The sequence below is a fragment of the Brassica napus genome, chromosome A7 (genome assembly GCF_020379485.1).
Source record: "Brassica napus cultivar Da-Ae chromosome A7, Da-Ae, whole genome shotgun sequence".
NCBI classification, from domain to species: domain Eukaryota; kingdom Viridiplantae; phylum Streptophyta; class Magnoliopsida; order Brassicales; family Brassicaceae; genus Brassica; species Brassica napus.
The window spans coordinates 843,350-870,905 of NC_063440.1; the positions used below are offsets into that span (position 1 = coordinate 843,350).

Sequence of the window (27,556 nt, forward strand, 5' to 3'; positions counted from 1 at the left end):
CATCCCCTAACGCCCTTCTTTATACATGCACCACCAACCCATATTCTCGGTCCATTAGGGGATGGCATAAGTTTCTTTTAGAGGCAGCAAGGGACAATGTTTTCAGTTATAGTCCTTGTCTTAGGACTTTCTCAAACTGTACCATTAAAATAACTGAAAATAGAAAAGTCTTTGGTCTTTAAGACTTGTAAGCCGGGGTAATAAATCTTTATCTTTGTCAAGACATGTGTAAGCCGTGGGTAAAATTTTTTTGTAAGCCGTGGTAAAGGAATCAATTTTCAGTTATAGTCTTTTGTCTTAAGACTGAGCCGCATGCTCTTATTTGCCATCCCCTAACGCCCTTCTTTATACATGCACCACCAACCCATATTCTCGGTCCATTAGGGGATGGCATAAGTTTCTTTTAGAGGCAGCAAGGGACAATGTTTTCAGTTATAGTCCTTGTCTTAGGACTTTCTCAAACTGTACCATTCAAATAACTGAAAACAGAAAAGTCTTTGGTCTTTAAGACTTGTAAGCCGTGGGTAATAAATCTTTGTCTTTGTCAAGACATGTGTAAGCCGTGGGTAATAAATCTCTTTAAGCCGTGGGTAAGGAATCTGTTTTCAGTTATAGTCTTTTGTCTTAAGACTGAGCCGCTTGCTCTTTTTTGCCATCCCCTAACGCCCTTCTTTATACATGCACCACCAACCCATATTCTCGGTCCATTAGTGGATGGCATAAGTTTCTTTTAGAGGCAGCAAAGGATTGTTTTCAGTTATAGTCCTTGTCTTAGGACTTTCTCAAACTGTACCATTCAAATAACTGAAAACAGAAAAGGCTTTGGTCTTTAAGACTTGTAAGCCGTGGGTAATAAATCTTTGTCTTTGTCAAGACATGTGTAAGCCGTGGGTAATAATCTTTGTAAGCCGTGGGTAAGGAATCTGTTTTCAGTTATAGTCTTTTGTCTTAAGACTGAGCCGCATGCTCTTATTTGCCATCCCCTAACGCCCTTCTTTATACATGCACCACCAACCCATATTCTCGGTCCATTAGGGGATGGCATAAGTTTCTTTTAGAGGCAGCAAGGGACAATGTTTTCAGTTATAGTCCTTGTCTTAGGACTTTCTCAAACTGTACCATTCAAATAACTGAAAACAGAAAAGGCTTTGGTCTTTAAGACTTGTAAGCCGTGGGTAATAAATCTTTGTCTTTGTCAAGACATGTGTAAGCCGTGGGTAATAAATCTTTGTAAGCCGTGGGTAAGGAATCTGTTTTCAGTTATAGTCTTTTGTCTTAAGACTGAGCCGCATGCTCTTATTTGCCATCCCCTAACGCCCTTCTTTATACATGCACCACCAACCCATATTCTCGGTCCATTAGGGGATGGCATAAGTTTCTTTTAGAGGCAGCAAGGGACAATGTTTTCAGTTATAGTCCTTGTCTTAGGACTTTCTCAAACTGTACCATTCAAATAACTGAAAACAGAAAAGGCTTTGGTCTTTAAGACTTGTAAGCCGTGGGTAATAAATCTTTGTCTTTGTCAAGACATGTGTAAGCCGTGGGTAATAAATCTTTGTAAGCCGTGGGTAAGGAATCTGTTTTCAGTTATAGTCTTTTGTCTTAAGACTGAGCCGCATGCTCTTATTTGCCATCCCCTAACGCCCTTCTTTATACATGCACCACCAACCCATATTCTCGGTCCATTAGGGGATGGCATAAGTTTCTTTTAGAGGCAGCAAGGGACAATGTTTTCAGTTATAGTCCTTGTCTTAGGACTTTCTCAAACTGTACCATTCAAATAACTGAAAACAGAAAAGTCTTTGGTCTTTAAGACTTGTAAGCCGTGGGTAATAAATCTTTGTCTTTGTCAAGACATGTGTAAGCCGTGGGTAATAAATCTTTTAAGCCGTGGGTAAGGAATCTGTTTTCAGTTATAGTCTTTTGTCTTAAGACTGAGCCGCATGCTCTTTTTGCCATCCCCTAACGCCCTTTTTATACATGCACCACCAACCCATATTCTCGGTCCATTAGGGGATGGCATAAGTTTCTTTTAGAGGCAGCAAGGGACAATGTTTTCAGTTATAGTCCTTGTCTTAGGACTTTCTCAAACTGTACCATTCAAATAACTGAAAACAGAAAAGGCTTTGGTCTTTAAGACTTGTAAGCCGTGGGTAATAAATATTTGTCTTTGTCAAGACATGTGTAAGCCGTGGGTAATAATCTTTGTAAGCCGTGGGTAAGGAATCTGTTTTCAGTTATAGTCTTTTGTCTTAAGACTGAGCCGCATGCTCTTATTTGCCATCCCCTAACGCCCTTCTTTATACATGCACCACCAACCCATATTCTCGGTCCATTAGGGGATGGCATAAGTTTCTTTTAGAGGCAGCAAGGGACAATGTTTTCAGTTATAGTCCTTGTCTTAGGACTTTCTCAAACTGTACCATTCAAATAACTGAAAACAGAAAAGGCTTTGGTCTTTAAGACTTGTAAGCCGTGGATAATAAATCTTTGTCTTTGTCAAGACATGTGTAAGCCGTGGGTAATAAATCTTTGTAAGCCGTGGGTAAGGAATCTGTTTTCAGTTATAGTCTTTTGTCTTAAGACTGAGCCGCATTCTCTTATTTGTGATCCCCTAACGCCCTTCTTTATACATGCACCACCAACCCATATTCTCGGTCCATTAGGGGATAACATAAGTTTCTTTTAGAGGCAGGAAGGACAATGTTTTCAGTTATAGTCCTTGTTTTAGGACTTTCTCAAACTGTACCATTAAAATAACTGAAAATAGAAAAGTCTTTGGTCTTTAAGACTTGTAAGCCGGGGTAATAAATCTTTATCTTTGTCAAGACATGTGTAAGCCGTGGGTAAAATTTTTTTGTAAGCCGTGGTAAAGGAATCAATTTTCAGTTATAGTCTTTTGTCTTAAGACTGAGCCGCATGCTCTTATTTGCCATCCCCTAACGCCCTTCTTTATACATGCACCACCAACCCATATTCTCGGTCCATTAGGGGATGGCATAAGTTTCTTTTAGAGGCAGCAAGGGACAATGTTTTCAGTTATAGTCCTTGTCTTAGGACTTTCTCAAACTGTACCATTCAAATAACTGAAAACAGAAAAGTCTTTGGTCTTTAAGACTTGTAAGCCGTGGGTAATAAATCTTTGTCTTTGTCAAGACATGTGTAAGCCGTGGGTAATAAATCTCTTTAAGCCGTGGGTAAGGAATCTGTTTTCAGTTATAGTTTTTTGTCATAAAACTGAGCCGCTTGCTCTTTTTTGCCATCCCCTAACGCCCTTCTTTATACATGCACCACCAACCCATATTCTCGGTCCATTAGGGGATGACATAAGTTTCTTTTAGAGGCAGCAAGGGATTGTTTTCAGTTATAGTCCTTGTCTTAGGACTTTCTCAAACTGTACCATTCAAATAACTGAAAACAGAAAAGGCTTTGGTCTTTAAGACTTGTAAGCCGTGGGTAATAAATCTTTGTCTTTGTCAAGACATGTGTAAGCCGTGGGTAATAAATCTTTGTAAGCGTGGGTAAGGAATCTGTTTTCAGTTATAGTCTTTTGTCTTAAGACTGAGCCGCATGCTCTTATTTGCCATCCCCTAACGCCCTTCTTTATACATGCACCACCAACCCATATTCTCGGTCCATTAGGGGATGGCATAAGTTTCTTTTAGAGACAGCAAGGGACAATGTTTTCAGTTATAGTCCTTGTCTTAGGACTTTCTCAAACTGTACCATTCAAATAACTGAAAACAGAAAAGGCTTTGGTCTTTAAGACTTGTAAGCCGTGGGTAATAAATCTTTGTCTTTGTCAAGACATGTGTAAGCCGTGGGTAATAAATCTTTGTAAACCGTGGGTAAGGAATCTGTTTTCAGTTATAGTCTTTTGTCTTAAGACTGAGCCGCATGCTCTTATTTGCCATCCCCTAACGCCCTTCTTTATACATGCACCACCAACCCATATTCTCGGTCCATTAGAGGATGGCATAAGTTTCTTTTAGAGACCGCAAAGGATTGTTTTCAGTTATAGTCCTTGTCTTAGGACTTTCTCAAACTGTACCATTCAAATAACTGAAAACAGAAAAGGCTTTGGTCTTTAAGACTTGTAAGCCGTGGGTAATAAATCTTTGTCTTTGTCAAGACATGTGTAAGCCGTGGGTAATAAATCTTTGTAAGCCGTGGGTAAGGAATCTGTTTTCAGTTATAGTCTTTTGTCTTAAGACTGAGCCGCATGCTCTTATTTGCCATCCCCTAACGCCCTTCTTTATACATGCACCACCAACCCATATTCTCGGTCCATTAGGGGATGGCATAAGTTTCTTTTAGAGGCAGCAAGGGACAATGTTTTCAGTTATAGTCCTTGTCTTAGGACTTTCTCAAACTGTACCATTCAAATAACTGAAAACAGGAAAGGCTTTGGTCTTTAAGACTTGTAAGCCGTGGGTAATAAATCTTTGTCTTTGTCAAGACATGTGTAAGCCGTGGGTAATAAATCTTTGTAAGCCGTGGGTAAGGAATCTGTTTTCAGTTATAGTCTTTTGTCTTAAGACTGAGCCGCATGCTCTTATTTGCCATCCCCTAACGCCCTTCTTTATACATGCACCACCAACCCATATTCTCGGTCCATTAGGGGATGGAATAAGTTTCTTTTAGAGGCAGCAAGGGACAATGTTTTCAGTTATAGTCTTTGCCTTAGGACTTTCTCAAATTGTAACATTCAAATAACTGAAAACAGAAAAGTCTTTGGTCTTTAAGACTTGTAAGCCGTGGGTAATAAATCTTTGTCTTTGTCAAGACATGTGTAAGCCGTGGGTAATAAATCTCTTTAAGCCGTGGGGAAGGAATCTGTTTTCAGTTATAGTCTTTTGTCATAAAACTGAGCCGCATGCTCTTTTTTGCCATCCCCTAACGCCCTTTTTTATACATGCACCACCAACCCATATTCTCGGTCCATTAGGGGATGGAATAAGTTTCTTTTAGAGGCAGCAAGGGACAATGTTTTCAGTTATAGTCCTTGTCTTAGGACTTTCTCAAACTGTACCATTCAAATAACTGAAAACAGAAAAGGCTTTGGTCTTTAAGACTTGTAAGCCGTGGGTAATAAATATTTGTCTTTGTCAAGACATGTGTAAGCCGTGGGTAATAATCTTTGTAAGCCGTGGGTAAGGAATCTGTTTTCAGTTATAGTCTTTTGTCTAAAGACTGAGCCGCATACTCTTATTTGCCATCCCCTAACGCCCTTCTTTATACATGCACCACCAACCCATATTCTCGGTCCATTAGGAGATGGCATAAGTTTCTTTTAGAGGCAGCAAGGGACAATGTTTTCAGTTATAGTCCTTGTCTTAGGACTTTCTCAAACTGTACCATTCAAATAACTGAAAACAGAAAAGGCTTTGGTCTTTAAGACTTGTAAGCCGTGGATAATAAATCTTTGTCTTTGTCAAGACATGTGTAAGCCGTGGGTAATAAATCTTTGTAAGCCGTGGGTAAGGAATCTGTTTTCAGTTATAGTCTTTTGTCTTAAGACTGAGCCGCATGCTCTTATTTGCCATCCCCTAACGCCCTTCTTTATACATGCACCACCAACCCATATTCTCGGTCCATTAGGGGATGACATAAGTTTCTTTTAGAGGCAGGAAAGGACAATGTTTTCAGTTATAGTCCTTGTTTTAGGACTTTCTCAAACTGTACCATTAAAATAACTGAAAATAGAAAAGTCTTTGGTCTTTAAGACTTGTAAGCCGGGGTAATAAATCTTTATCTTTGTCAAGACATGTGTAAGCCGTGGGTAAAATTTTTTTGTAAGCCGTGGTAAAGGAATCAATTTTCAGTTATAGTCTTTTGTCTTAAGACTGAGCCGCATGCTCTTATTTGCCATCCCCTAACGCCCTTCTTTATACATGCACCACCAACCCATATTCTCGGTCCATTAGGGGATGGCATAAGTTTCTTTTAGAGGCAGCAAGGGACAATGTTTTCAGTTATAGTCTTTGCCTTAGGACTTTCTCAAATTGTAACATTCAAATAACTGAAAACAGAAAAGTCTTTGGTCTTTAAGACTTGTAAGCCGTTGGTAATAAATCTTTGTCTTTGTCAAGATATGTGTAAGCCGTGGGTAATAAATCTCTTTAAGCCGTGGGTAAGGAATCTGTTTTCAGTTATAGTTTTTTGTCATAAAACTGAGCCGCTTGCTCTTTTTTGCCATCCCCTAACGCCCTTCTTTATACATGCACCACCAACCCATATTCTCGGTCCATTAGAGGATGACATAAGTTTCTTTTAGAGACCGCAAAGGATTGTTTTCAGTTATAGTCCTTGTCTTAGGACTTTCTCAAACTGTACCATTCAAATAACTGAAAACAGAAAAGGCTTTGGTCTTTAAGACTTGTAAGCCGTGGGTAATAAATCTTTGTCTTTGTCAAGATATGTGTAAGCCGTGGGTAATAAATCTTTGTAAGCGTGGATAAGGAATCTGTTTTCAGTTATAGTCTTTTGTCTTAAGACTGAGCCGCATGCTCTTATTTGCCATCCCCTAACGCCCTTCTTTATACATGCACCACCAACCCATATTCTCGGTCCATTAGAGGATGGCATAAGTTTCTTTTAGAGACAGCAAGGGACAATGTTTTCAGTTATAGTCCTTGTCTTAGGACTTTCTCAAACTGTACCATTCAAATAACTGAAAACAGAAAAGGCTTTGGTCTTTAAGACTTGTAACCCGTGGGTAATAAATCTTTGTCTTTGTCAAGACATGTGTAAGCCGTGGGTAATAAATCTTTGTAAACCGTGGGTAAGGAATCTGTTTTCAGTTATAGTCTTTTGTCTTAAGACTGAGCCGCATGCTCTTATTTGCCATCCCCTAACGCCCTTCTTTATACATGCACCACCAACCCATATTCTCGGTCCATTAGAGGATGGCATAAGTTTCTTTTAGAGACCGCAAAGGATTGTTTTCAGTTATAGTCCTTGTCTTAGGACTTTCTCAAACTGTACCATTCAAATAACTGAAAACAGAAAAGGCTTTGGTCTTTAAGACTTGTAAGCCGTGGGTAATAAATCTTTGTCTTTGTCAAGACATGTGTAAGCCGTGGGTAATAAATCTTTGTAAGCCGTGGGTAAGGAATCTGTTTTCAGTTATAGTCTTTTGTCTTAAGACTGAGCCGCATGCTCTTATTTGCCATCCCCTAACGCCCTTCTTTATACATGCACCACCAACCCATATTCTCGGTCCATTAGGGGATGGCATAAGTTTCTTTTAGAGGCAGCAAGGGACAATGTTTTCAGTTATAGTCCTTGTTTTAGGACTTTCTCAAACTGTACCATTAAAATAACTGAAAATAGAAAAGTCTTTGGTCTTTAAGACTTGTAAGCCGTGGGTAATAAATCTTTGTCTTTGTCAAGACATGTGTAAGCCGTGGGTAATAAATCTTTGTAAACCGTGGGTAAGGAATCTGTTTTCAGTTATAGTCTTTTGTCTTAAGACTGAGCCGCATGCTCTTATTTGCCATCCCCTAACGCCCTTCTTTATACATGCACCACCAACCCATATTCTCGGTCCATTAGAGGATGGCATAAGTTTCTTTTAGAGACCGCAAAGGATTGTTTTCAGTTATAGTCCTTGTCTTAGGACTTTCTCAAACTGTACCATTCAAATAACTGAAAACAGAAAAGGCTTTGGTCTTTAAGACTTGTAAGCCGTGGGTAATAAATCTTTGTCTTTGTCAAGACATGTGTAAGCCGTGGGTAATAAATCTTTGTAAGCCGTGGGTAAGGAATCTGTTTTCAGTTATAGTCTTTTGTCTTAAGACTGAGCCGCATGCTCTTATTTGCCATCCCCTAACGCCCTTCTTTATACATGCACCACCAACCCATATTCTCGGTCCATTAGGGGATGGCATAAGTTTCTTTTAGAGGCAGCAAGGGACAATGTTTTTAGTTATAGTCCTTGTCTTACGACTTTCTCAAACTGTACCATTCAAATAACTGAAAACAGAAAAGTCTTTGGTCTTTAAGACTTGTAAGCCGTGGGTAATAAATCTTTGTCTTTGTCAAGACATGTGTAAGCCGTGGGTAATAAATATTTGTAAGCCGTGGGTAAAGAATCTGTTTTCAGTTATAGTCTTTTGTCTTAAGACTGAGCCGCATGCTCTTCTTTGCCATCCCCTAACGCCCTTCTTTATACATGCACCACCAACCCATATTCTCGGTCCATTAGGGGATGACATAAGTTTCTTTTAGAGGCAGCAAGGGACAATGTTTTCAGCTATAGTCCTTGTCTTAGGACTTTCTGAAACTGTACCATTCAAATTACTGAAAACAGAAAAGTCTTTGTTCTTTAAGACTTTTAAGCCGTGGGTAATAAATCTTTGTCTTTGTCAAGACATGTGTAAGCTGTGGGTAAGGAATCTGTTTTCAGTTATAGTCTTTTGTCTTAAGACTGAGCCGCATGCTCTTATTTGCCATCCCCTAACGCCCTTCTTTATACATGCACCACCAACCCATATTCTCGGTCCATTAGGGGATGGCATAAGTTTCTTTTAGAGGCAGCAAGGGACAATGTTTTCAGTTATAGTCCTTGTCTTAGGACTTTCTCAAACTGTACCATTCAAATAACTGAAAACAGAAAAGTCTTTGGTCTTTAAGACTTGTAAGCCGTGGGTAATAAATCTTTGTCTTTGTCAAGACATGTGTAAGCCGTGGGTAATAAATCTTTGTAAGCCGTGGGTAAAGAATCTGTTTTCAGTTATAGTCTTTTGTCTTAAGACTGAGCCGCATGCTCTTATTTGCCATCCCCTAACGCCCTTCTTTATACATGCACCACCAACCCATATTCTCGGTCCATTAGGGGATGACATAAGTTTCTTTTAGAGGCAGCAAGGGACAATGTTTTCAGTTATAGTCCTTGTCTTAGGACTTTCTCAAACTGTACCATTCAAATAACTGAAAACAGAAAAGTCTTTGGTCTTTAAGACTTGTAAGCCGTGGGTAATAAATCTTTGTCTTTGTCAAGACATGTGTAAGCCGTGGGTAAGGAATCTGTTTTCAGTTATAGTCTTTTGTCTTAAGACTGAGCCGCATGCTCTTATTTGCCATCCCCTAACGCCCTTCTTTATACATGCACCACCAACCCATATTCTCGGTCCATAAGGGGATGGCATAAGTTTCTTTTAAAGGCAGCAAGGGACAATGTTTTCAGTTATAGTCCTTGTCTTAGGACTTTCTCAAACTGTACCATTCAAATAACTGAAAACAGAAAAGTCTTTGGTCTTTAAGACTTGTAAGCCGTGGGTAATAAATCTTTGTCTTTGTCAAGACATGTGTAAGCCGTGGGTAATAATCTTTGTAAGCCGTGGGTAAGGAATCTGTTTTCAGTTATAGTCTTTTGTCTAAAGACTGAGCCGCATGCTCTTATTTGCCATCCCTTAACGCCCTTCTTTATACATGCACCACCAACCCATATTCTCGGTCCATTAGGAGATGGCATAAGTTTCTTTTAGAGGCAGCAAGGGACAATGTTTTCAGTTATAGTCCTTGTCTTAGGACTTTCTCAAACTGTACCATTCAAATAACTGAAAACAGAAAAGTCTTTGGTCTTTAAGACTTGTAAGCCGTGGGTAATAAATCTTTGTCTTTGTCAAGACATGTGTAAGCCGTGGGTAATAAATCTTTGTAAGCCGTGGGTAAAGAATCTGTTTTCAGTTATAGTCTTTTGTCTTAAGACTGAGCCGCATGCTCTTATTTGCCATCCCCTAACGCCCTTCTTTATACATGCACCACCAACCCATATTCTCGGTCCATTAGGGGATGACATAAGTTTCTTTTAGAGGCAGCAAGGGACAATGTTTTCAGTTATAGTCCTTGTCTTAGGACTTTCTCAAACTGTACCATTCAAATAACTGAAAACAGAAAAGTCTTTGGTCTTTAAGACTTGTAAGCCGTGGGTAATAAATCTTTGTCTTTGTCAAGACATGTGTAAGCCGTGGGTAAGGAATCTGTTTTCAGTTATAGTCTTTTGTCTTAAGACTGAGCCGCATGCTCTTATTTGCCATCCCCTAACGCCCTTCTTTATACATGCACCACCAACCCATATTCTCGGTCCATTAGGGGATGGCATAAGTTTCTTTTAGAGGCAGCAAGGGACAATGTTTTCAGTTATAGTCCTTGTCTTAGGACTTTCTCAAACTGTACCATTCAAATAACTGAAAACAGAAAAGTCTTTGGTCTTTAAGACTTGTAAGCCGTGGGTAATAAATCTTTGTCTTTGTCAAGACATGTGTAAGCCGTGGGTAATAATCTTTGTAAGCCGTGGGTAAGGAATCTGTTTTCAGTTATAGTCTTTTGTCTAAAGACTGAGCCGCATACTCTTATTTGCCATCCCTTAAAGCCCTTCTTTATACATGCACCACCAACCCATATTCTCGGTCCATTAGGAGATGGCATAAGTTTCTTTTAGAGGCAGCAAGGGACAATGTTTTCAGTTATAGTCCTTGTCTTAGGACTTTCTCAATCTGTACCATTCAAATAACTGAAAACAGAAAAGTCTTTGGTCTTTAAGACTTGTAAGCCGTGGGTAATAAATCTTTGTCTTTGTCAAGACTTGTGTAAGCCGTGGGTAATAAATATTTGTAAGCCGTGGGTAAAGAATCTGTTTTCAGTTATAGTCTTTTGTCTTAAGACTGAGCCGCATGCTCTTCTTTGCCATCCCCTAACGCCCTTCTTTATACATGCACCACCAACCCATATTCTCGGTCCATTAGGGGATGACATAAGTTTCTTTTAGAGGCAGCAAGGGACAATGTTTTCAGCTATAGTCCTTGTCTTAGGACTTTCTCAAACTGTACCATTCAAATAACTGAAAACAGAAAAGTCTTTGCTCTTTAAGACTTTTAAGCCGTGGGTAATAAATCTTTGTCTTTGTCAAGACATGTGTAAGCCGTGGGTAATAAATCTTTGTAAGCCGTGGGTAAGGAATCTGTTTTCAGTTATAGTCTTTTGTCTTAAGACTGAGCCGCATGCTCTTATTTGCCATCCCCTAACGCCCTTCTTTATACATGCACCACCAACCCATATTCTCGGTCCATAAGGGGATGGCATAAGTTTCTTTTAGAGGCAGCAAGGGACAATGTTTTTAGTTATAGTCCCTGTCTTAGGACTTTCTCAAACTGTACCATTCAAATAACTGAAAACAGAAAAGTCTTTGGTCTTTAAGACTTGTAAGCCGTGGGTAATAAATCTTTGTCTTTGTCAAGACTTGTGTAAGCCGTGGGTAATAAATATTTGTAAGCCGTGGGTAAAGAATCTGTTTTCAGTTATAGTTTTTTGTCTTAAGACTGAGCCGCATGCTCTTATTTGCCATCCCCTAACGCCCTTCTTTATACATGCACCACCAACCCATATTCTCGGTCCATTAGGGGATGACATAAGTTTCTTTTAGAGGCAGCAAGGGACAATGTTTTCAGTTATAGTCCTTGTCTTAGGACTTTCTCAAACTGTACCATTCAAATAACTGAAAACAGAAGTCTTTGCTCTTTAAGACTTTTAAGCCGTGGGTAATAAATCTTTGTCTTTGTCAAGACATGTGTAAGCCGTGGGTAAGGAATCTGTTTTCAGTTATAGTCTTTTGTCTTAAGACTGAGCCGCATGCTCTTATTTGCCATCCCCTAACGCCCTTCTTTATACATGCACCACCAACCCATATTCTCGGTCCATAAGGGGATGGCATAAGTTTCTTTTAAAGGCAGCAAGGGACAATGTTTTCAGTTATAGTCCTTGTCTTAGGACTTTCTCAAACTGTACCATTCAAATAACTGAAAACAGAAAAGTCTTTGGTCTTTAAGACTTGTAAGCCGTGGGTAATAAATCTTTGTCTTTGTCAAGACATGTGTAAGCCGTGGGTAATAATCTTTGTAAGCCGTGGGTAAGGAATCTGTTTTCAGTTATAGTCTTTTGTCTAAAGACTGAGCCGCATGCTCTTATTTGCCATCCCTTAAAGCCCTTCTTTATACATGCACCACCAACCCATATTCTCGGTCCATTAGGAGATGGCATAAGTTTCTTTTAGAGGCAGCAAGGGACAATGTTTTCAGTTATAGTCCTTGTCTTAGGACTTTCTCAAACTGTACCGTTCAAATAACTGAAAACAGAAAAGTCTTTGGTCTTTAAGACTTGTAAGCCGTGGGTAATAAATATTTGTCTTTGTCTAAGACATGTGTAAGCCGAGGGTAATAAATCTTTGTAAGCCGTGGGTAAAGAATCTGTTTTCAGTTATAGTCTTTTGTCTTAAGACTGAGCCGCATGCTCTTATTTGCCATCCCCTAACGCCCTTCTCTATATATGCACCACCAACCCATATTCTCGATCCATTAGGGGATGACATAAGTTTCTTTTAGAGGCAGCAAGGGACATTGTTTTCAGTTATAGTCCTTGTCTTGGACTTTCTCAAACTGTACCGTTCAAATAACTGAAAACAGAAAAGTCTTTGGTCTTTAAGACTTGTAAGCCGTGGGTAATAAATCTTTGTCTTTGTCTAAGACATGTGTAAGCCGAGGGTAATAAATCTTTGTAAGCCGTGGGTAAAGAATCTGTTTTCAGTTATAGTCTTTTGTCTTAAGACTGAGCCGCATGCTCTTATTTGCCATCCCCTAACGCCCTTCTCTATACATGCACCACCAACCCATATTCTCGATCCATTAGGGGATGGCATAAGTTTTTTTTAGAGGCAGCAAGGGACATTGTTTTCAGTTATAGTCCTTGTCTTAGGACTTTCTCAAACTGTACCATTCAAATAACTGAAAACAGAAAAGTCTTTGGTCTTTAAGACTTGTAAGCCGTGGGTAATAAATCTTTGTCTTTGTCAAGACATGTGTAAGCCGTGGGTAATAATCTTTGTAAGCCGTGGGTAAGGAATCTGTTTTCAGTTATAGTCTTTTGTCTAAAGACTGAGCCGCATGCTCTTATTTGCCATCCCCTAAAGCCCTTCTTTATACATGCACCACCAACCCATATTCTCGGTCCATTAGGAGATGGCATAAGTTTCTTTTAGAGGCAGCAAGGGACAATGTTTTCAGTTATAGTCCTTGTCTTAGGACTTTCTCAAACTGTACCATTCAAATAACTGAAAACAGAAAAGTCTTTGGTCTTTAAGACTTGTAAGCCGTGGGTAATAAATCTTTGTCTTTGTCAAGACATGTGTAAGCCGTGGGTAATAAATCTTTGTAAGCCGTGGGTAAAGAATCTGTTTTCAGTTATAGTCTTTTGTCTTAAGACTGAGCCGCATGCTCTTATTTGCCATCCCCTAACGCCCTTCTTTATACATGCACCACCAACCCATATTCTCGGTCCATTAGGGGATGACATAAGTTTCTTTTAGAGGCAGCAAGGGACAATGTTTTCAGCTATAGTCCTTGTCTTAGGACTTTCTCAAACTGTACCATTCAAATAACTGAAAACAGAAAAGTCTTTGCTCTTTAAGACTTTTAAGCCGTGGGTAATAAATCTTTGTCTTTGTCAAGACATGTGTAAGCCGTGGGTAATAAATCTTTGTAAGCCGTGGGTAAGGAATCTGTTTTCAGTTATAGTCTTTTGTCTTAAGACTGAGCCGCATGCTCTTATTTGCCATCCCCTAACGCCCTTCTTTATACATGCACCACCAACCCATATTCTCGGTCCATAAGGGGATGGCATAAGTTTATTTTAAAGGCAGCAAGGGACAATGTTTTTAGTTATAGTCCTTGTCTTACGACTTTCTCAAACTGTACCATTCAAATAACTGAAAACAGAAAAGTCTTTGGTCTTTAAGACTTGTAAGCCGTGGGTAATAAATCTTTGTCTTTGTCAAGACTTGTGTAAGCCGTGGGTAATAAATATTTGTAAGCCGTGGGTAAAGAATCTGTTTTCAGTTATAGTTTTTTGTCTTAAGACTGAGCCGCATGCTCTTCTTTGCCATCCCCTAACGCCTTTCTTTATACATGCACCACCAACCCATATTCTCGGTCCATTAGGGGATGACATAAGTTTCTTTTAGAGGCAGCAAGGGACAATGTTTTCAGCTATAGTCCTTGTCTTAGGACTTTCTGAAACTGTACCATTCAAATAACTGAAAACAGAAGTCTTTGCTCTTTAAGACTTTTAAGCCATGGGTAATAAATCTTTGTCTTTGTCAAGACATGTGTAAGCCGTGGGTAAGGAATCTGTTTTCAGTTATAGTCTTTTGTCTTAAGACTGAGCCGCATGCTCTTATTTGCCATCCCCTAACGCCCTTCTTTATACATGCACCACCAACCCATATTCTCGGTCCATTAGGGGATGTCATAAGTTTCTTTTAGAGGCAGCAAGGGACAATGTTTTCAGTTATAGTCCTTGTCTTAGGACTTTCTCAAACTGTACCATTCAAATAACTGAAAACAGGAAAGGCTTTGGTCTTTAAGACTCGTAAGCCGTGGGTAATAAATCTTTGTCTTTGTCAAGACATGTGTAAGCCGTGGGTAATAAATCTTTGTAAGCCGTGGGTAAGGAATCTGTTTTCAGTTATAGTCTTTTGTCTTAAGACTGAGCCGTATGCTCTTATTTTCCATCCCCTAACGCCCTTCTTTATACATGCACCACCAACCCATATTCTCGGTCCATTAGGGGATGGCATAAGTTTCTTTTAGAGACAGCAAGGGACAATGTTTTCAGTTATAGTCCTTGTCTTAGGACTTTCTGAAACTGTACCATTCAAATAACTGAAAACAGAAGTCTTTGCTCTTTAAGACTTTTAAGCCGTGGGTAATAAATCTTTGTCTTTGTCAAGACATGTGTAAGCCGTGGGTAAGGAATCTGTTTTCAGTTATAGTCTTTTGTCTTAAGACTGAGCCGCATGCTCTTATTTGCCATCCCCTAACGCCCTTCTTTATACATGCACCACCAACCCATATTCTCGGTCCATAAGGGGATGGCATAAGTTTCTTTTAAAGGCAGCAAGGGACAATGTTTTCAGTTATAGTCCTTGTCTTAGGACTTTCTCAAACTGTACCATTCAAATAACTGAAAACAGAAAAGTCTTTGGTCTTTAAGACTTGTAAGCCGTGGGTAATAAATCTTTGTCTTTGTCAAGACATGTGTAAGCCGTGGGTAATAATCTTTGTAAGCCGTGGGTAAAGAATCTGTTTTCAGTTACAGTCTTTTGTCTAAAGACTGAGCCGCATACTCTTATTTGCCATCCCTTAAAGCCCTTCTTTATACATGCACCACCAACCCATATTCTCGGTCCATTAGGAGATGGCATAAGTTTCTTTTAGAGGCAGCAAGGGACAATGTTTTCAGTTATAGTCCTTGTCTTAGGACTTTCTCAAACTGTACCGTTCAAATAACTGAAAACAGAAAAGTCTTTGGTCTTTAAGACTTGTAAGCCGTGGGTAATAAATATTTGTCTTTGTCTAAGACATGTGTAAGCCGAGGGTAATAAATCTTTGTAAGCCGTGGGTAAAGAATCTGTTTTCAGTTATAGTCTTTTGTCTTAAGACTGAGCCGCATGCTCTTATTTGCCATCCCCTAACGCCCTTCTCTATATATGCACCACCAACCCATATTCTCGATCCATTAGGGGATGACATAAGTTTCTTTTAGAGGCAGCAAGGGACATTGTTTTCAGTTATAGTCCTTGTCTTGTGACTTTCTCAAACTATACCGTTCAAATAACTGAAAACAGAAAAGTCTTTGGTCTTTAAGACTTGTAAGCCGTGGGTAATAAATCTTTGTCTTTGTCTAAGACATGTGTAAGCCGAGGGTAATAAATCTTTGTAAGCCGTGGGTAAAGAATCTGTTTTCAGTTATAGTCTTTTGTCTTAAGACTGAGCCGCATGCTCTTATTTGCCATCCCCTAACGCCCTTCTCTATACATGCACCACCAACCCATATTCTCGATCCATTAGGGGATGGCATAAGTTTTTTTTAGAGGCAGCAAGGGACATTGTTTTCAGTTATAATCCTTGTCTTAGGACTTTCTCAAACTGTACCATTCAAATAACTGAAAACATAAAAGTCTTTGGTCTTTAAGACTTGTAAGCCGTGGGTAATAAATATTTGTCTTTGTCAAGACATGTGTAAGCCGTGGGTAATAATCTTTGTAAGCCGTGGGTAAGGAATCTGTTTTCAGTTATAGTCTTTTGTCTAAAGACTGAGCCGCATACTCTTATTTGCCATCCCTTAAAGCCCTTCTTTATACATGCACCACCAACCCATATTCTCGGTCCATTAGGAGATGGCATAAGTTTCTTTTAGAGGCAGCAAGGGACAATGTTTTCAGTTATAGTCCTTGTCTTAGGACTTTCTCAATCTGTACCATTCAAATAACTGAAAACAGAAAAGTCTTTGGACTTTAAGACTTGTAAGCCGTGGGTAATAAATCTTTGTCTTTGTCAAGACTTGTGTAAGCCGTGGGTAATAAATATTTGTAAGCCGTGGGTAAAGAATCTGTTTTTGAGTTATAGTCTTTTGTCTTAAGACTGAGCCGCATGCTCTTCTTTGCCATCCCCTAACGCCCTTCTTTATACATGCACCACCAACCCATATTCTCGGTCCATTAGGGGATGACATAAGTTTCTTTTACAGACAGCAAGGGACAATGTTTTCAGCTATAGTCCTTGTCTTAGGACTTTCTGAAACTGTACCATTCAAATAACTGAAAACAGAAAAGTCTTTGCTCTTTAAGACTTTTAAGCCGTGGGTAATAAATCTTTGTCTTTGTCAAGACATGTGTAAGCCGTGGGTAATAAATCTTTGTAAGCCGTGGGTAACGAATCTGTTTTCAGTTATAGTCTTTTGTCTTAAGACTGAGCCGCATGCTCTTATTTGCCATCCCCTAACGCCCTTCTTTATACATGCACCACCAACCCATATTCTCGGTCCATAAGGGGATGGCATAAGTTTATTTTAAAGGCAGCAAGGGACAATGTTTTTAGTTATAGTCCCTGTCTTAGGACTTTCTCAAACTGTACCATTCAAATAACTGAAAACAGAAAAGTCTTTGGTCTTTAAGACTTGTAAGCCGTGGGTAATAAATCTTTGTCTTTGTCAAGACTTGTGTAAGCCGTGGGTAATAAATATTTGTAAGCCGTGGGTAAAGAATCTGTTTTCAGTTATAGTTTTTTGTCTTAAGACTGAGCCGCATGCTCTTCTTTGCCATCCCCTAACGCCTTTCTTTATACATGCACCACCAACCCATATTCTCGGTCCATTAGGGGATGACATAAGTTTCTTTTAGAGGCAGCAAGGGACAATGTTTTCAGCTATAGTCCTTGTCTTAGGACTTTCTGAAACTGTACCATTCAAATAACTGAAAACAGAAGTCTTTGCTCTTTAAGACTTTTAAGCCATGGGTAATAAATCTTTGTCTTTGTCAAGACATGTGTAAGCCGTGGGTAAGGAATCTGTTTTCAGTTATAGTCTTTTGTCTTAAGACTGAGCCGCATGCTCTTATTTGCCATCCCCTAACGCCCTTCTTTATACATGCACCACCAACCCATATTCTCGGTCCATAAGGGGATGGCATAAGTTTCTTTTAAAGGCAGCAAGGGACAATGTTTTCAGTTATAGTCCTTGTCTTAGGACTTTCTCAAACTGTACCATTCAAATAACTGAAAACAGAAAAGTCTTTGGTCTTTAAGACTTGTAAGCCGTGGGTAATAAATCTTTGTCTTTGTCAAGACATGTGTAAGCCGTGGGTAATAATCTTTGTAAGCCGTGGGTAAGGAATCTGTTTTCAGTTATAGTCTTTTGTCTAAAGACTGAGCCGCATACTCTTATTTGCCATCCCTTAAAGCCCTTCTTTATACATGCACCACCAACCCATATTCTCGGTCCATTAGGAGATGGCATAAGTTTCTTTTAGAGGCAGCAAGGGACAATGTTTTCAGTTATAGTCCTTGTCTTAGGACTTTCTCAAACTGTACCGTTCAAATAACTGAAAACAGAAAAGTCTTTGGTCTTTAAGACTTGTAAGCCGTGGGTAATAAATATTTGTCTTTGTCTAAGACATGTGTAAGCCGAGGGTAATAAATCTTTGTAAGCCGTGGGTAAAGAATCTGTTTTCAGTTATAGTCTTTTGTCTTAAGATTGAGCCGCATGCTCTTATTTGCCATCCCCTAACGCCCTTCCCTATATATGCACCACCAACCCATATTCTCGATCCATTAGGGGATGACATAAGTTTCTTTTAGAGGCAGCAAGGGACATTGTTTTCAGTTATAGTCCTTGTCTTGTGACTTTCTCAAACTGTACCGTTCAAATAACTGAAAACAGAAAAGTCTTTGGTCTTTAAGACTTGTAAGCCGTGGGTAATAAATCTTTGTCTTTGTCTAAGACATGTGTAAGCCAAGGGTAATAAATCTTTGTAAGCCGTGGGTAAAGAATCTGTTTTCAGTTATAGTCTTTTGTCTTAAGACTGAGCCGCATGCTCTTATTTACCATCCCCTAACGCCCTTCTCTATACATGCACCACCAACCCATATTCTCGATCCATTAGGGGATGGCATAAGTTTTTTTTAGAGGCAGCAAGGGACATTGTTTTCAGTTATAATCCTTGTCTTAGGACTTTCTCAAACTGTACCATTCAAATAACTGAAAACATAAAAGTCTTTGGTCTTTAAGACTTGTAAGCCGTGGGTAATAAATCTTTGTCTTTGTCAAAACATGTGTAAGCCGTGGGTAATAATCGTTGTAAGCCGTGGGTAAGGAATCTGTTTTCAGTTATAGTCTTTTGTCTTAAGACTGAGCCGCATGCTCTTATTTGCCATCCCCTAAAGCCCTTCTTTATACATGCACCACCAACCCATATTCTCGGTCCATTTAACAATCTTGCTATAGGAGATGGCATAAGTTTCTTTTAGAGACAGGCTGCCTTGGACCATGGTGAGTGAGGCAGTAGGAGCTGAAGAGCCAAACTACACTACTAGAGGAGCAAAGACTCATACTTCAGCTAAAAACGACAAAGGAAAAGGAATAGCAAGCTCTTCAACTCAGAAGAAATGCTATGGTCCATCACCTTCTCAGTTGGAGTTGGTTGATGAAGAGGATGACATTGAAGGCGAGGTAGGTGTTGGCTATGACAGGGAATTGGAGTATGAGGATTCTGAATCGGAGTAGAGCTTTGTCTACTGGTGTTTCATTTGCTTTTGAATTTGGTTTTTTTTAATTTGGTGTTTGCATTTAATATTTTCAGTTGTGTTTTGCTCTAAGAACCTTTGAATTTTATTATATGGATTTGGTTTTTTCAGTTGTGCAGCATGATATACATATAGATGGTCTAGGAACTTACCTTCTTGTTGCAGGATACATGAAGCGCTTGCTTTGTGGCGCCGTGGTGCTAGGCGCTAAGCGCCAGTCTCTTCGCTTCTTCTCGCCACACGCCTTTTCGAACCAAGGAGGCAGCAAGGGACAATGTTCCCAAATAAGAATCTGACAGAACATTATAAGATTAGTGTCTGTCTATGATCTTTTTTGGTTTGAAAAACAAAAACAAAAACAAAACAAAACCAAAACAATGTTCCCAAACAAGAATCTGACAGAACACTATTAGATTAGTGTTTGTCTATGATCTTTTTTGGGTTTGAAAAAACCACAAGAACGTCTATAGCAAGAACGTCTGCCTAATCTCTTGGGTTTGATAAAACCACAAGAAAACAAAAAGCTTTAAAAGTCCTGTTAAAAGAGGAAAATCGTAGTCAAATAAAAAACAGTTCAAAACGGAATCCTGATTTCAAAAATCTCAAAACAAAACCGGGATAAAAGCGCTTCAAAATAAAACGGGAAAGTGTAAGGACATGCAGAGAAGAGAAAAGACAATAAAAAAGCTGAGTTTGTGCCAAAGGTGTGCAGAGAGAAACAGGACGACATAGATGTTTTTGATTTACCTCAGTTGAGCTATCGGGAGAGAACCACCGTAAGAGCACTCCTAAATGTACAATGGCCGGTATCAACTTTAATAGAAATGGTGTCGTTACCTGCAACATATTCACTTTAATGTACATGTCAAAATATTCGTTCTACAACTGAAATGGTGTGGATGTGAACCATACCAGGCTTAGAGCAGTTGTTCCCAGAAGTAGGAGGTACAGTTTGCTCTGCGAATAAACACAAAACCCTTCACTGTTATCACTCCATCAAAAGCAAATTATGAGCAACCTATTATGTGGTACTACACAGTCGGGAAGATATAACCGTAGTTGCACTACAGAGTTTCATTTGATTGCTTACCTCAATAAGGTGAAGATTAGATGCTCGACTTAGCAGAACAAAAGCAAATTCCCCAATCTGCGCAAGCGACATTCCAACCTATAGAGAAGAAAACTGTAAGGGCTCTCACTACGAGTAAGGTTTGGAGCAATGTGAAAGCAAAAAGGAAGGGTTCACTTCTTAAAAGTAGTATCCAAAGACGTTAACAACGATTGCAACGACCACGGTCTTTATCACTATCACCAGTAACACAACTGCTACCAGAATATCAACATGGTTCCACAAGAAGTGCATATGTATCAACATTCCAATACTAGCAAGGAACAGCGCTGCAAAAAAATTGCGGATTGGTTCTACCTGAAAGGGAAGCACAGGAATGATAAGAAGAGCTCTATGTGGCAAAAAAGAGAAATGCATTTCATAAAGCCACCAACAGATATATAGCACAAAAGACACTTGTGGCATAAGAATGTCCAAATAAAATGCGAAAGATCCACAGGTCCGAAAGAGTCAAAATTGACTTCTTACTTGTTCAAGAGTATGCTGGGCGAGATCCGTTGTTGAGATCATCACTCCTGCCGAAAAGGAACCCAGCTCAAGACTTAGACCGAGCTTGTCACTACACTGAAGAAACCAAAACAATACTGAGTTTATGAACTGAAAATTTGAGATAGCAGATGTGCAAAAAGCCAATAGATAAGAAGAACAAAGGATCAGACTGACCCAAGCAACAAGCAAACAAAATGCTACAGCGGCCAACTGGTAGAGCTCGTTAGTCTGTCAAAGATTGACGAACGCTTAAGTTGATAAACATTTTAAAGACCAAAAACGGAAGCAAGTAAAAATATGTGTATACCTGAGAAGAAAGGCTTGTCATAAGTTTTAGAAACCAAGGTACCCAGGTACGTGACAGTACAATCAAAGCAGCCAAAAACGCAATCAAAATAGCCAACCTTGAAAGAAATTACCGCACGGTCAAAAGAAATGAAGTATCAAAAACTTGGTTTCACTGAACAGTATAACAAGTGAAAAAGGAAGCAGGATATTGTCGACATTTTCACAGAACTTCCAGTAAAATAGAAAACATACGATTTAGCCATGGACAACATTCCTTGAAGGACACCAGATGTGCCACCAAGAACCGGAAGGAGAGCAAAAAGCAAACCCACAGCACAATCCTAGAGATTCATGAAGCCATATATTAAAAATCTAATGAAAGCAACTGTAGGATACAACATATTAATAGCTGAAATCCAGTAGCATACAAAAGAGTAAGCGGAAACAGTAGCCTGTAAAAATCATATTACTATGCTATTGTTTGGAGAGTGACTGAGATACCTGAAGGATAAGTGTTCCAACGGTTATCTGGCCATGTAGAGCACTTATGCTATTTTTTTCCATTAAAAATTTCAACACCTGATACAAGAATCATGGCAAGGTAACAAGAACATATGAGGATCACCCCTAAAGAGAAACTTAGGGAAACATAACTGGTACAACAAAAGAAAGGATTTAATACAGGAGTAAATTATAACAGTTTAGAATACAAAAGTGATATTAGAATATACCACCGCTGTTGACGACATCGAAAGAAAAGCACCTACGAATATTCCTTCTGCTAGTTTACCACCGCATAACTGCAATGCAATGAAGAAGCAGCCAAGTCAACCCAATGCATTCCTTTTCATGATTTATACACAATAAGCCTAATAACTCATTCTTACTCAATTGCTATTACTATTTACAAACTAGAACATACCGAGGCTGTTATCCCACTCAAGCACATGAACAAAAATATTTGAAGAAGACCTCCTGGAATAGCTACTGCACGAACTACACGAAGCTGCGACCACAAAGTACAATAAGTCAATGACTATCTCAAAAGTTTCAAAAGAACAAAGAAACCAGAAAAGAACATGCAAACCTTTGCTGCAGAAAATTCTAATCCTAAAGCAAAAAGGAGAAAGATTACACCAAACTGAGCTACTGTTTCAACCTGTGCTACACAAAAGAATATATATATATCAAGTCTTGTCGACCATTAACATAGCCAGTCAATCTCTTAATCAGAATCTGACAGAACACTATTAGATTAGTGTCTGTCTATGATCTTTTTTGGGTTTGAAAAACCACAAGAACGTCTATAGCAAGAACTCGTACGTAATGGTATTAAAATGCACTAAGGGATTAGAAATATATACTTATCATCATTGCGTTTGAGGTGATGTTATAAGTTGTCACGCTGATCTGCTCTAACTCCTTCATTTTCGTCTCATCATAATCACGCTTCATCACTTGAATCTTGTTCAAGGTCTCTTCTTCTTGAATGAAGCCTTTTATTCTCTGTTTCTGTTATACAACTGCAAAAGAACAAGATACAAATCAAATGTACAAAAGAAGCTACCCACAGTAAGCAGTGCCGCAAAGATGATAACTAGATACGATCAAAACAGAAAAAACGACAGCGTTTGGTACAGGAGTTACACGAAACGACAGAGAGAGAGAGACCATACATGGTTCAGTTTCACTGGATTTGAACAATTTTAGAAACGCTAAAGCAACAATTGCGACATAAGAAGGATTTATACGAAACTTAGAAACCCTAACATTTACAGAGACGTACCTCGACGGCGAGCGAGAAGCCCTGACCAGCTAGATCCGCTTCAGGCGAACGAGAGAAACAAAATTGCGATCAGAGATTTTATGCGAATCGTTAAGAAAAAAATTCACGATTTGCAGAGAGATCAAAACACTTACTAATCTGAAAAAATTCGAAGGGATTTGCTGTTTCAGCAAATTGTGGAAGCGTCGATTGACAGAGTTCTCGAAAGTCAAGAAGAGAGAAAGAAAATACGGAACTAGGTTACGGAGAGATCAATTGATTTGGGAGAAAATGTTTTCCTTTTCGTAAAACATGCATGCCGTCTCTCCTAACGGTTAGATTTCTAATTTGAGTCGGGCCTCTCGATCAAGCGTTTGACAACACGCGTTTCTTCTCACGGTTATGTTATAAAATACGAGTCGATTTATTTTTTTTTGTAATCGAACCGGTCTTGCATTCTTATAAAACCAATCTAAACCGAACCGGTTCTTTTTTCACCATGTCTACATATTATACGTCGCCGTTTTCGTGTCTCTGTAATTTGTCAATTTTCCTTTTTCTTCTCTCTCTCTATTGTGGAATAAATAAGAAAGACGACGCAGAGAAGAAGGCGAAGGTGAGAATGGCGTATGTTAGCATGGGTGAAGCTCACCGGCGAATCACTGAGTACCTAAACCGCTTCTGCGACGCCGTTTCCTACCAAGACTCTTCTATGCTTTGTCGCCTCCTCTCTTTCTCTTCCAACTCCCCGTCTCTTCTCTCACTCGCCGACGCACTCAACGTCTTCCAGGTTCTTAGATTTCTCTGATTTGCTTAAATTTCTCTGTTTAATCGAGACCCGTATTGTCAAATTAACAAATTGGAAACAGTAGGAGTATGTTTTTGCGATAAGAGGCATGATATGATCCTTATGTGTGTAAAGTTTGTGGCTTTTAGGTTCAGTTTCAATCCACGATGCTTAGAATATGATCTTCTAATTTGAGTTCTCAGTGAGTATGAATCTTGAATTTAAGTAAGAGTATGTTCCTTGGGTATAAGCTTAATCTTTCTGTTAGGTAAAGTTGCTTTCCGATTTGAATCAAGAGCTTGAAACTGTCTTTGGTAAACTTGTTGTATGAAACACTCTCTATGTGTATGAGTTTAATGAGTATAAATTTTGTATTAGGGCTTGAAACTGTCTGTGGTGAAGTTGTTGTATAAAACACTCTCTATGTGTATTGGTTTTAGTGAGTGTAAGTTTTTGGATTAAGGCTTACAACCGTTTGTGGTGAACTTGTTTTATGTGTGTTGAGTTTAATGAGTATAAGTTTTGGATTAGGGTATGAAACCGTCTGATAAAATTGGGTTCATGTGTTTACTGGATAGGATTGAATCTTCCTTAATTTGCAAGATATCTGAGAATGTAGAGAACTCTGAAAGACTGATTCCAGTGAAATCTACTATTTTTTTAATGATGCAGGATGCTAGCAGTTTGATAAGACAATCTGATAAGTTCTCTGAGTACGGGGAGATACTAGCTCACTTGTTTCGTTCTCTACAAAGTTACCGCGTTGGGAATCTAGTCGAAGCATACCTCGCTTTTGAAAAGTTTGCCAAGTAAAGTTTTCTTGTTCCCTCTCTGCTGCATTGATGAGAAGAATAGATAAGCTTCTCTCTCTTTTCGTGTGTTGACAATGTCTGATATTGGGATTCTATATATGTGCAGCGCTTTTGTTCAGGAGTTTCGTAATTGGGAATCTGCTTGGGCTTTGGAAGCTCTCTATGTAGTTTGCTATGAAGTTCGTATTCTTGCTGAAAAGGTAGTCTTTCACTTTTATATCACTCATCCAAATTCATAGATTAGTTTAGTTTCACATCTTCTGAAGGTTTTCAATGGCAATGCAGGCTGATAAAGAGTTGACCTCTAATGGAAAATCCCCTGAGAAACTGAAAGCAGCAGGATCTCTTCTCATGAAAGTCTTTGGAGTTCTTGCTGTAAGCTTCCTTAGTCTTTGTTAATCTTTAACTTTTGTGTTGAGTTTCTTCTTTTGAGGATCCTTATTTAGTTTTTTTTTAACTATAGGGTAAAGGTCCAAAACGAGTTGGAGCATTGTATGTGACTTGCCAATTGTTCAAGACCTACTTCAAGGTGAAACTCAGGATAAATAGTTTGTTTATTACTTGTTATATGATTTTCCATTTACTAAAAATGTGTCCCTTGTTTCTCTATTTCAGCTTGGAACTGTCAATCTTTGTCGAAGTGTAATAAGAAGTATTGAGACTGCTCGGATATTTGACTTTGAGGAGTTTCCAAGAAGAGACAAGGTCTTGTGCAATCAGTTATAGTTTCTGGCCTCCTGATTCGGTTATGCATTTTTCTTATGCTTTTCTTTTCTTCACAAACTATACAGGTTACATACATGTATTATACCGGAAGATTAGAAGTCTTCAACGAGAATTTTCCTGCTGTGAGTCACTGATAGATTTTCTGTGGTTCATTTTGTAGTATTAGTTGAAATATGGATAAGGACATGTTCTTGTTTTAATAATCTTGCAGGCTGATACAAAGCTATCATATGCCTTACAACATTGCAACCCCGAAAGAGAACGGAATATAAGGTATGTTTGTGGTTTACTCTCTGATTAGTGATTAACCCCATGCGTTTCATTGCTTAATGAGGATAATTGGCTTATATTCAGGATGATATTGAAGTATTTAATACCAGTGAAACTTTCTTTAGGAGTCATACCAAAAGATGAGCTCTTACAAAAGTATAATCTTCATGAGGTAACAACCATTCTTTTTGTTTTCAAAAATACTCAGTTCTATGTCAAACTTATCGCTCTTAATCCAACTTTTCTATGTGTCCAGTACATGAATGTTGTGCAAGCTCTGAGAAAGGGTGATCTCAGGCTTCTTCGGCATGCTCTTCAAGAACACGAAGATAGGTACGTCTTTCCGTTGACATCTTACTGTACTTATCTACATCTTAATGTTAGGTCCTTGTCTTAGACTAGTAGTGTACGAGCATTGTGATTAGCGTAGGTGGCTTCTAGTGTATTGTAGCTGTGTTGACAGCTCAGCAATGACTGGTTAGTTATAGAGCTAAAGGTTAAATGAGAGTGGAGATGCCCTTGTTAGTCTATCGCATAAAAAAATTGTTTAGTTTTGATTATTAGATCGCTGAACAACTTTAATACTAATCAGGTTCTTGAGGTCTGGTGTGTACCTTGTCTTGGAAAAGCTGGAGCTCCAAGTCTACCAGAGACTCATGAAAAAAATGTAAGTAGTAGTTACAAAACACTCTCAGATTACTTCAGTTTCACAGTTTCATAACTCTTTTTTTTTTAATTAATGTTTCAGTTATATCATCCAGAAGCTAAGTGATCCGGCAAGAGCTCACCAACTGAAGCTTGAAGTGATTGCTAAAGCACTTAGATGGCTTGAGATAGACATGGATCTCGATGAGGTTTCTTCTACGTTTCCATCTCATTCGTTGCTTTTGATTACTTTGCATAGAAATGTTATAAAACTCATAGCTCTGATACTGTTGTTTGCAGGTGGAATGTATAATGACGATCTTGATTTACAAAAACCTTGTGAAAGGTTATTTGGCACACAAGAGCAAAGTGGTAGTTCTAAGCAAGCAAGATCCTTTCCCTAAACTGAACGGGAAGCCTGTAGGCTCATAGTGACTTGCGGGTTGTCCTTGTTGTTGTATTAAGAAACTCTGTTTTAACCCGAGCTTAATCTCATTATTTACTTCGAAATTGTTTTTGATAGTCTGATAGATTTGTTTTTGGAATAAAAAATGATCTAGAAGGAATCAGAACATCCAGATTGTTTTACAGCCTTGAATAATTTATTTTTCCATCTCAACAGTTTACGAATTGTTTGCTTTTTGTACATTCAAAGTTTAAAATTTTGTGATATTTTGTAACAATTGAAATCAGTCAACCAATGAAGAAAACATGAACGTGGTGCCTAATAATAGATACCAATTGTTCATTTATCTATGTGGCATGTAGCATGAACGTGGTGCCTAATAATAGATACCAATTGTTCATTTATCTATGTGGCATGTAGAGGTGGCAATTTTGGACCTGGACTGCAGGTCTGATCCATAAAAAAATGTCGCGGAATGGTACTGGGCCGGGAATTCCTAGACCGCAAATTAGCAGGCATCGTGGAACACATTGTTGTAGGACTGGACTTTTTCGAGATGAGACGAAACAGGTCATGCGGGATTACAAGGACCCGTATTTTTTTCTTCTTCATTTCTTGTTTTACCTAAAAAAATGAGAGTGAAAAGAAGGTGATTCACGTGATTTTCTCCGAGAAAATGAAAGGAGCTCTGGCAATGAAGATTCGAGTTCCGGCGATTACGATTTAAGTTCTGGTGATGATGATTCGAGCTCCGAAGATTTGAGCTCTGGTGGTGTTTTAATTTGGTATTCTTTTTTATTTACTTTGGGATTGACAACTTTGATTTGGTGTTTGGTTTTATTTATTTTGGATTCATCAAACTAAAAAATTGGTTATGAATTTATGAGTTATAAGCTAATGAAAAACATTTTCTGCAATTATCTTTAGTTGGTATGTTCATATATTTGGAGTGTGACAAAATTAACTACAATTATTGTTTTAAATAACAAACTAGATTTTGACTCTTGCTTTAAAAGTGCGGATGATTTTACAAATTTTATATAAATGTGTAATTTTATATGTATATATATTATTTTAATTTACTACAGATATGAGAGATCATA

At 38.7% G+C, this 27,556-nt stretch overlaps 2 protein-coding genes across 7 annotated transcripts in view; one reads left to right on the forward strand and one right to left on the reverse strand.

Annotated features, from left to right (window-relative positions):
• LOC106355551 (K(+) efflux antiporter 4-like) overlaps positions 1 to 23,156 on the reverse strand; it is a 34,424-nt gene extending 11,268 nt beyond the window's left edge. The window contains exons 1-16 of one of the 6 annotated variants that reach the window (XM_048737161.1): positions 22,963 to 23,155; positions 22,829 to 22,866; positions 22,407 to 22,565; positions 22,130 to 22,206; positions 21,965 to 22,048; positions 21,774 to 21,842; positions 21,544 to 21,621; positions 21,295 to 21,383; positions 21,062 to 21,158; positions 20,929 to 20,982; positions 20,734 to 20,829; positions 20,390 to 20,562; positions 20,227 to 20,304; positions 20,049 to 20,093; positions 19,884 to 19,973; positions 19,289 to 19,428 (exon numbers count right to left, since the gene is read on the reverse strand). In XM_048737161.1, coding sequence (XP_048593118.1) covers positions 20,256 to 20,304; positions 20,390 to 20,562; positions 20,734 to 20,829; positions 20,929 to 20,982; positions 21,062 to 21,158; positions 21,295 to 21,383; positions 21,544 to 21,621; positions 21,774 to 21,842; positions 21,965 to 22,048; positions 22,130 to 22,206; positions 22,407 to 22,497 — 957 coding nt within the window. In that variant the 5' untranslated portion in view covers positions 22,498 to 22,565; positions 22,829 to 22,866; positions 22,963 to 23,155 and the 3' untranslated portion in view covers positions 19,289 to 19,428; positions 19,884 to 19,973; positions 20,049 to 20,093; positions 20,227 to 20,255. Of the gene's footprint in view, positions 1 to 13,765; positions 19,429 to 19,883; positions 19,988 to 20,048; positions 20,094 to 20,226; positions 20,305 to 20,382; positions 20,563 to 20,733; positions 20,830 to 20,928; positions 20,983 to 21,061; positions 21,159 to 21,294; positions 21,384 to 21,543; positions 21,622 to 21,773; positions 21,843 to 21,964; positions 22,049 to 22,129; positions 22,207 to 22,406; positions 22,566 to 22,828; positions 22,867 to 22,962 lie in introns of those variants that run through there. The other 5 variants (XM_048737162.1, XM_048737163.1, XM_048737160.1 and 2 more) reach the window with 5 other exon arrangements.
• Positions 23,157 to 23,337: 181 nt separating this feature from the next.
• Positions 23,338 to 26,668, forward strand: LOC106355549 (enhanced ethylene response protein 5-like). The gene is made up of 13 exons (XM_048737159.1): positions 23,338 to 23,597; positions 24,267 to 24,403; positions 24,513 to 24,606; positions 24,692 to 24,781; positions 24,870 to 24,935; positions 25,022 to 25,111; positions 25,198 to 25,254; positions 25,344 to 25,405; positions 25,487 to 25,574; positions 25,659 to 25,735; positions 25,995 to 26,069; positions 26,151 to 26,256; positions 26,348 to 26,668. Exons 1-13 carry the CDS (start codon positions 23,430 to 23,432, stop codon positions 26,477 to 26,479), a joined length of 1,242 nt encoding a protein of 413 aa, XP_048593116.1. The 5' UTR covers positions 23,338 to 23,429; the 3' UTR covers positions 26,480 to 26,668.
• Positions 26,669 to 27,556: the final 888 nt, after the last annotated feature.

Excerpts from the sequence above, each read along its gene's own strand:
- LOC106355549 (XM_048737159.1), top strand. The coding sequence starts at position 23,430 with ATGGCGTATGTTAGCATGGGTGAAGCTCACCGGCGAATCACTGAGTAC. Across the intron at positions 25,112-25,197 it reads AGTTTCCAAGAAGAGACAAG|GTTACATACATGTATTATAC; the intron begins GTCTTGTGCAAT and ends CAAACTATACAG. Across the intron at positions 26,257-26,347 it reads TAGACATGGATCTCGATGAG|GTGGAATGTATAATGACGAT; the intron begins GTTTCTTCTACG and ends TGTTGTTTGCAG.